Source organism: Mauremys reevesii, linkage group 8, assembly GCF_016161935.1.
Source record: "Mauremys reevesii isolate NIE-2019 linkage group 8, ASM1616193v1, whole genome shotgun sequence".
Lineage (NCBI taxonomy): Eukaryota > Metazoa > Chordata > Testudines > Geoemydidae > Mauremys > Mauremys reevesii.
Window position 1 is genome coordinate 43,943,726 of NC_052630.1, and position 9,578 is coordinate 43,953,303.

At 45.7% G+C, this 9,578-nt stretch overlaps 1 protein-coding gene across 1 annotated transcript in view; it reads left to right on the forward strand.

The window, feature by feature from the left end:
• FAM78B (family with sequence similarity 78 member B) overlaps positions 1-9,269 on the forward strand; it is a 33,725-nt gene extending 24,456 nt beyond the window's left edge. The window contains exon 2 of the mRNA XM_039483091.1: positions 708-9,269. Coding sequence (XP_039339025.1) covers positions 708-1,230 — 523 coding nt within the window. The 3' untranslated portion in view covers positions 1,231-9,269. The remainder of the gene's footprint in view (positions 1-707) is intronic.
• Positions 9,270-9,578: the final 309 nt, after the last annotated feature.

The window sequence follows — 9,578 nt, forward strand, 5'->3', positions numbered from 1 at the left end:
TGATATCTTGAAGGACACAGTGATAGGAAACAATCAGTTTCATTTACTAACTACAAATAATACTTCCTTGCATTAATAAATCAGTTCTAAATGCAAATCTTGTTTTGATAAACTTTTCTTCTTGTATATCCAGAACATTTAATGTAGTTTTATTTAACTAATTAAAAAATGTAAATGCTATGGGGTTTTTGCATTTTTAATTGCATTCAAATTCCCATCTAAACAGAATTTGACACGAAGCACAAGTAAAAAAAAATTAATCATCTGGTAAATAAGAAATGCATTAGCCACCATTTTCTAACATCATGAAAATGTAAAAAATAAGAATCTGTATAAATGTAATTTAAGCTGTATAATTGCTTAAATAAATGTGTATAGACATCATGTATCTTCTTGGTTCATAAAAAGAAGCACTAAATTTTGTGTAAAGGGTATATTTAGTTGCAATTCAATGTGTTTTAATCGTTGTCAACCAGTGAGAATCAACCTTTTTTTTAGGAAAATAACTAAAAAGTACAAATGCAAAACACAATTAAAATGGAGGAAAATCAAGGTTTCCTGCTTGCTGATTTAAATCATGATTAAAATCAGTGATTTTAAAGCGCTTTGATTTAAATCAGCCCACCCTGCTGTAGACTACAGGAACTACCCAGTAGTTGTTGCTGCAGCTTCGTTTATAATCTGGTTCTTTCGTTTTCATTCCCTAGGTCCAGCTGGGAACTTCCTGACTTGCGAGAAGGGAGAGTAAAAGCCATCAGTGACTCTGATGGTGTGAGCTACCCCTGGTACGGGAACACCACGGAAACGGTGACCTTGGTTGGGCCCACTAACAAGGTCTCCCGGTTCTCAGTCAGTATGAATGACAATTTTTACCCCAGCGTGACGTGGGCTGTCCCTGTGAGTGACAGCAATGTACCACTGCTGACCAGGATTAAGAGGGATCAAAGCTTTACCACGTGGCTAGTAGCCATGAATATGACCACCAAGGAGAAGATCATCCTGCAGACTATAAAGTGGAGGATGCGCGTTGACATTGAAGTGGATCCTTTGCAGCTCCTGGGGCAGCGAGCACGACTAGTGGGAAGGACTCATCAGGAGCAGCCCCGGATTCTGAGCCGAATGGAACCCATCCCGCCAAACGCACTTGTGAAACCCAATGCCAATGATGCCCAAGTCCTCATGTGGAGACCCAAACGAGGCCAGCCTTTGATAGTGATACCTCCCAAGTAGATGGTGTGTGGGCGTGCGTGCTTGAGGGCATCATTGCTGTTGGTATGGTGCAAATGAACTGGATTTTTGAGCCAAAGCAGACCTCTGGTGAATGGAAACAGAGTTCCTCCTTATTCAGAAAGAATATGGTACCTGGTAGTGGCCAATGCTATGTCACAGAAGAGGAATCACACAGCTGGTGGACTTGCGATGACATATTTGGGGGATTCTGTACTTCCAGGGTATTTTGGCTGGAAGAGGCTTTCTTACCTGAATAACTCATATTCCCTTGCCATAACATGCAAGGAATGAGAATATGATTAAACAGTGCCTGTGGCAAATGCTGCTTCCCAACCAATTAGATGTAGAAATGGAGACCATGCACACCAGACGTTCATGGTCTTCCAGTTTGATCCTACTGTCTGACCAATGGGGCGGGGTGTTACCACATTTTTATACCTATGCAGTTTTGATTGATAATCAAATGATCACCTTGCTCATTGGAACTAAAAGAATGTTTACAAAAGGGGGGAAATAACAACCCATGCCATCTGTTCCACTTAGCTACAAATAAGCTTTGAGTCCACAGGGAACTGTCCAAGGTGCTGAACTGAAGTACAATGTGAACTACCTTCCTCTTCCCAAGAATAATTTCTTCAAATGGATTGAATTAGGACATTTTGCATGCATCTCAGTGTGTTTCGAGTAGTTGTGTATGTTAGGAGCTGCCATAGTTCTTTCCATCCGTTGAGTGAAATCCAAGGGAAATCTAGATGTAATTTAGTTCTAAGATGCACTAATCTTTCCTAGCCCTCCATTCCCCTCTCCCCCAAGCCCTTCTTTTAAAGAAGCAAAAATAATTCTCAGTAAAATGACAAATTATGAGCAATGTCTGTTCACCCAGCAAAGGGAGAACCAGGGAGATGTTGACTGTGTTTGCATGATGTCCAAAAGGCTTGGATGTACTCCAGGATTCAAACACTTCCTTCAAATATGTACGTCCATTGCAAGAAGCTGGGGTTCTTGCTCATTTTCCGTATGAATAGCTGTTCATTTGGAAAGCCACATCCCTAACCGCCTGCAGAGCAGCGTAACTAAAGGTCTGCACACAGCGTGCTTCCAGGCCCCAGGGCCTGCCTTTGGAGCCATGGCGCTAGGACATGGGGACTGCCTGTGTGCCCATTCGCTGGGCAAAGGGAAGCCTTTGCACCACCTTCAAGGGGAAGGGATAGTTGTTCATGAAAACTCCTCTGAGGTTTCACCTCCTGCAGCAACAAAACAGTAGCTTCTGAGAAGGATGGTTAGACATGCATGTCTGTGAGTGAAATGCTCCTCTAGCCAGGCACCAGTGCATGGCTGAATCCATCTGGGGGATGCGAGGGGCTGTTCTCTTTGGGAATAAGCCTGAGTGTCACACTCTGATGAGGACGTTTTTGGGGAGTAACAGGATCTTTGCTTTTTAAGGGCCCTCACCACAGTTGGTTGCTGTGAAGGTGATGGTGATGTCATGACCAGAGTGGGGAAAAATGCTGTGGGTCATAAACTCATGGAATTTTCTACTCGTTCTTCCCCTGGGGGTGTGATGCGCTTCTCCTCTCCCTATCTATGTCCCCCAGCAGGTTCATCGTGTTAGCTTGTCTTGGAGGATATGCAGAAGGAAAAGGATTTCTGCTGGCCCCTGGACTGCAGTGCTGCCTCCATGGAGGCTGCCCCAGGAGCCTTGTCAGGGAAGGGCCATGGCTCATGGTGCAAGAGATTATAGTCATAATTTGTCCTGTTTTCCCCCACTCACACTGACTGGCTCTTTCATCTGGCCCCTCCAGTGTAGGGGAGCTGGTTGCCTGGTTGGTGGAGGTGTTCCAGCAAGGAACAGAAGTAGCAGTGCTACCACCTTCTGGGCACAGATGCAGAGGGCAGGGAAGTCAGGTAGAGAAGAAGGTGTAAAGTCTTAAGAGCAAAGCTCCTGGTTTTCCCATCTTAGTCACCAGGAAACAAACAAAAACAAAAAAAGAGAGAAATGCAGAAAATGTGTGGTTTATAAACAGAATGTGTGTTACCATTTTAAGGCACTGCTAACTACTCAGCCCAATGTGACCAAGAGATGATCTATAGCATGTTTACCCAGCTGCTAATTTAAAGGATATCTCTGCGGGATGTCCAGGGGCTCCCTTAGTATTGACTCCAATCCAGAGGAACTCTTAGCGAGTCCTAGATAGCGTGAAATGATACTGATTCATTCTGCATGGAAACTGCAGTTTCTGCCCTTCCGGCATGAGCCCAGTGACTTCTTGAAACCTTGGATTATTGCTCTGAAAAGCAGTTAATCTCTCAGTAATAGAAAGATAAAGTTTCTGTTGTTACGTGAATTTAGGCTTCTGAACAAAGAAACCACTCAGCATAATTCCACGGTTCAAAGATCTCCATTATGCCTGCCTTCATTCAGAGAATATCCTACTGAGCACCATTCATGTGCTGTCTGTGTTAGTGTACATTGGTGGTAGGTTCTCCTGACAGTTTTGCAGAAAACCCTTGTTATAGTATTAGCCCTGCTTTTCTGAGCTTGATTTTTAAGCCGATTTCAGTGGTGATTTCACTGCTTTGAAATCCAGGGCTCCGCTATCCTTTTTACGGAGTTGATGTTTTGCTGCATTTTTCCAACTTTGCTTATGAGCCTCATGCTTTTTGCGTCACAGGGATCATACAGGACCTCCATAGGTGCACTTGGGTGTCTGGTACGTTCAGGGCTTCTGTGGTCTCTGTGCAGGCTAAGCCCCCTTCGAGATCACTGGGAACAGTACCTGCCCAATGACGCCAGTGTCTTTTGAGCAAACCTCTCTGGAATTTGATTCTTATGACCAGGGTACAGAGTAAGTACTGAGGACCCACAGAGGAGATGAAGCGAATGCGAGCTGAAATCTGTTGGGGAGGTTTCTCCTTCACCCCAGGAAAGGTCTCTCTGTGCTATGTCCCCCTGCCCTGGGCGCCTTGGCCTTCAGCAGAGCTGCTCTGGGTAGAATCAGCAGAGAGAGCATTGCAATGTCATGCATCCGTTAATGCCATCCCAGTCAGCCTTAATTCACACAGAGTCACCAGCTTGCCTCAGCTGCCCTGCACCCCTGTGGCTCTGGTGTACCTCCTACAGCCTATCCCCATTCCTGGCTGGTGCACCGGCAGCCTTTCTCTGCCATCCCTTGGTAGCACCTGCAGATGCACAGGACTGCTAGGCTTCCACAGGGTGAGTTTGAGAATTCCATGCTCTCACCAGTTCATGGGCCCCCGGAGGCCATGCCTGTGCCTGCCTGCTCAGGGCAGATCTTTCAAAACTTCTGAGCATGGATGTGCTGAATTTTCCCCAGACCTTCAGCCCTCTGATGCGGCTTTCAGGCAGCTGGGGTGCATGACACTATGCCCTTAAAACTGGCATGGAGAAGTAGGTTGTTTTCCAAGCTCTACCCCACACCTATTAAATGCCGCTAGTAGACTCTGGTCTTACCCCTCACACCACTCTAGACCAAAAATCCCATCTTCTTGTCTCTCTATTATTCTCAGTAGTATTTGTTATTAATTTCTTATCCTTTTGGACACCAGGAATGTTGAATTTCAAAACTTAGACCCAACATTTTCAGCTGTTTACAGCATTTGTTTACAGCATCTGGCCTAGTTTACAGCATCTGAAATCAGCCTACTTGTCTAAGAGCTTGCTGAAATTTTTCATACAAAAGTTTTTCAGGGAAAATTTGCCTTTTTTTTTATGATGAAACTTTACATGGAAAAATTGTTGTCATGATCAGAATTTTCCATTTTTTGACATTTTTTGTGTCTTATTTTCGTGTTAATTGGAAAGGTTATCAAAATATTTTTTTAAATCATTGTTGACATTTAAAATGTAGTTTTTGGAACATGGAAAATTTTCAAACCAATTTTGGTTAAAAACAAAAAAACCCCAAAACTCAAATATTGAGAAAAATGGAAATAGGATGTGTTTCTAACTCTGAAGTGGAAACAACGTCCGCATTTTTCACAAAATAAATTTCCTATTTCTCAGTCAGTTCTAGTGTCCAAGTTTGGAAAACTTTGGCCTGAGGTTATAAAGTTTGGGGCCAGAGTCTCAGCTGTTCTAAAGGTGTTTGTCATTGGAGCTACATCTGTTTGGTGCTGGATCCCGTCCCTGAATTTTGCTCTGTCCCTCATTTTGGACTTCCTGCCCAATCATTTTAAATTTCACGTCCTGCATTTTGGTCTGGAAGATTGAGACTGGAACCACAATTTGGGCAACCAGTGCTCTCCATCTTAAGGAGAAACCCGCAATACCACCCAGCTTCTCAGAATTGCTAAAAGGCCTGAGGAATGCAATCACTAATGAAATCAGTGTTGTGGGCGTGGATTTAAAATGCAAACCTTCAGAGGAATTCTGGGAGAGCAGTAGTTGCACAGCTGGAATCTGACAGCTGTGAGATTTAGAATCTGTTGTTCTCCAGCTAATACCCCTAACACAAAAGCTGTGAGGTGAAGCTGGTTAAAACCGTCACTTGTGGGAATGACTTTGCCAAGTATATATGAGAGCAGAAATAGTGTCAGAGGCAGAGGGGCCAGTGAGGCATTTTGATCTTGCTGGGGCTGCATGGGCTTATTGAAATGAGAAAAAAACCAATGTCAGACTCTATGCTCAGTGCACAAAGATGTGAATGCACCTGCACCTCTGAGCGAAAAAGGTGGTTAATCAAAGCCATGGGAGCAGCTGAAATACCACATTTGTCAGGAGCTTTTTTGGATAGGAAAGAAAAAAAATTAGTTAGCTCAGAGAGATGCTGTTAATTTCACTGCAGGGGCATTAGTGCCCACAGGTTCTTCAGGGTCTGTAGGCCCCACTGAGCCTGTGCCCTCTGTGGAAAATCCCCTGTTAAAAGGCAGGTTTTCACAAGAGCTGAGTACCCTCGCAGCTCCTGTAGTGCTCAGTTTGTGTTTTCATGTGGGGGACTTTCCACTGTTCCTAACAGGAGCTGCTGGATGATCTAAGTATAGTGGCTCCCTGACAGATATGTTAAGGCTTGGTGGCACCCCACAAGCAAAGACCGTTGCTTTTCCCAACTCAGGACACTAGATGCAAAGGGGACCTCAGAGTTAGGATGGTTTTGTGACTTTATTCAGTTTTATACAAATTGTTAATGATATAATCAGATTTAATCTGGGGGTTTAAAACTATAACTGGAAAATACAGCTTTTGGGGTGTGTTGGGACACAGTCTGAGCTTGTTGTGAGATGAGCAGGCCTGTTTCGAATGGCAGAGCTGCGCACTGTTTGGTTGAATCTCTGATAGCACCAGACGTAAGTTGTTTTTGAAGTTTAAATGATTTCTGTTTGGGTTTCACAGGAGCCATTGCTGACAGCCCTGGCTCTGAGATCCCTGGAAGTGAGTGGAAGTAGCACTTTTAGAGCTTCAGCACTGAGTTCTTCGTACTCTCCTTTAACCAAAATTCAGGATTCCTGGCTTGTTAGATTTGAAAACTTGTTCTTCAGTGCGTGATCACTTGACAGTTTTAAGATGCACCTGTCTCTCTATCAACCCCTTTCCCCTCTGCTGCTACCAGCACTGGAGGCCTCTCTCTGTCCTCTGCACCAGCAGGGCCTCTCAGCTGAGAGGCTTCCAGCTGCCTGCTTCCCCAGCAAGGAGTCTCTCAGCTGAAGGCCCCCTGCCGGAGTGGAGGGCACAGAGAGAGGCCACCAGCAGCAGCATGAGACATAGACCCATAAATAAAACTGGTGATTTTTAAGCCTAGCTTAATGGTCTTTTAATTATAAAAACAAAAATTGGCTTAGCAATTACATTTTCCCCCAGACATTCATGGCTCTATCATGAACCCCAAAGGGTTGGGAAGCACTGGTCTGGAAAACTTGGGCCCAGTTGTGCACTTGTGGTCGAATGGCTAAGTTTGAGGTTGGCATCTGGTTTACATTGCCCAGCCCTAGTGCTTCATTTACTCTGCTCCTGCCAGTCCCTGGGCTTGTTTAGGGTTGCCTGGTGGAGCAGATCTGGGTGCTATCAGATAGCTTAGGAAAAGCCCTGTGGGGAATATGGCTAGTGATTGGTGCTTGGTTCTTAGCTCATTTTAGGAAGGGGCCTTGTGAAGAGAGAGGTTCCTGCGCATTCTCTGTTTGGGAGAGGCAGCCTCTTGTAGCTGGGCTCCCCATTGGCTCGATGGCTATGCCCTCCGCTCCTCTTCTGAGTCAGCTGCTATTGTTTAGCGTGTAGCTGCAGAGAACGATCATGGCCAGATACAGTCTACAGCTGTGATCTCTGCTGCTCCTAGGGTTTGAAGACACTTTAGCACTTGCCACACTGAAAACATAGAGGGATAAACCCTGGCCCCATTGAACTCCATGAGAGTTTTGGCAGTTGACTTTAATGGAACCAGGATTTCACTGTAAAACTTTAATGATCACAGGTCCCCCGCTAAGCCTAGTCCCACAAGAATGGTGTAAGGGAGCAGAAATCTTGCCCTGGATGGGGAAGGGAATGCTGATCAATTCTATTAACTTATTTATTCAGCTACTTTTTTTTTTAGAGTGGGTTTTCCCTGAGCTTCTAGTATACATGTACATTAAGGACAGCATGCTCCAGTTGGAATGGGCACAATTGCACAGGGTCTTGACTGTAGAACCTAGGAGAGAGACTGAGGCCAGGTCTACACTGCAGAGTTCGGTTGAGGTGAGGCAGCTTATGTCAATCTAATTATGTGAGTGTTGACACTACAGCCTTGCTCCCGACGATGTAAGTGCCCTACTACACTGACATAGTAACTCCACCTCTACGAGAGGCACAGGACATTTGGTGTAGTTAGGGTGACACAATGTCCATGTGGACACTGCGTTACTTACATCGACTGTTGGCTGTCATTCTTGTCAATGTCACAGCTCCTGGGCTCACAGGTGGAGCGCCTGCCCTGCACTCTGGGCACTCTGGTTGAGAGCCCCAGCTGTGGGCCCCTTGCAGGACTCAATTTCACAGCTTGGCCCCTACCAGCCTATCTTGTCAATTTCACAGCTTCAGCTGTGATCCCTGCTGCTTCTCTGAGCCTGAGGCAGCCATGAAATTGACAAGAAAGGCAGTTAGGCTCCCTGCTGTGAACCCGGTGCCAGGCTCACAGCACAGGCTGTCACCTCAGGGTGGGTGGAGGGCTCCAGCTGTGAGCCCAGCTGCTGCCTGGGCTCTCCGCTCCCTATTCCCCAGCTGGGCTCCCAGATCCCCAGTGTGGAGCTCCAGGCGGAGCTGAGAGCCTGGGCTCTCAGTCCGCCACACTGTCCCTCTGAAGTAGGTGCATGCACTCCTGGTGAGAGTGCTCACCACCGACAGGGTAGCGTGGACATGAAAAACCACAGTAATTACCATTGTGTCTGGAAGTTGACCTAAGATAGGTTTAGTTTATGGTGTAGTGTAGACAAGCCCTGATTCCCAGTATTGTGTGTCTAGCTTTAAAGTCCCACGAGACATAACCCCATACAGTAGGAAAAGTATCAGTACTTTGAGCAGGGCAAAAAGCCACCTTTGCAATTTCCTTCTCTGCAAGCAAGGGAGGAATCTGGAGGACTTTGCACTCTCATTGTAGCACATTGGGGGAATTGGAAACAGACGTTGCTGTTCATAGGCCTGCGTGAATGCTGCAGTGTCCACTCTGCAAGGAGTTACAGCTGCAAACTGTGGTGCTTACTTTGCCACTTTATGTATAGTTCCCTTCCCCTCCTAAAGACCTGCTGCTTTCCCATTTTTGATTAATGGATTTTATTATTTTATTAGGTTTGATTTATAGATGACCCCATCAGACATTCTCAGGGTGTATTTACATAGTGAAGCATAACTACTTAACCTCTGATTTGCTGGGTTGTTGGGATCCGTGTAGGTCCATTGACATCAGTGGCATTGACTAACTTATACCAACTGGGGATCTGCGCCGTGGTGATTCTCATTCCCCAGGCTTCCCCCTCCCACCCCCGAGTCATTTTGCTCTGCTTTCCCAAAATGTAAAGGGCAGCGAGTCAATAAATGGCTGGGTTTTTTTGGTTAATTTTAATGTTTATGAAAATCAGAACTGCATTGCCCAGATACAGATACAATGTCAGTGTCCCCTGTGCTCTGTTCCACAGCTGTACCTCAGTCCTGACCTGAACCACTCCCGTCTGGCTCAATAATGGGTACCACCCCCCTACAGTATCACCACTACTGCTTTCTAACCTGCCAGGCCCCTGCCTGCTCCCTACATAGGCCTTTCCAAAGCAGCAGTTTCCAGTCATGAGCAATTATGTGGTACGATGTGGACAAACGTCCATTGCGCACCAAGAATTGAGGCCCAGCACTATAGCTTTGCTTGTGACCA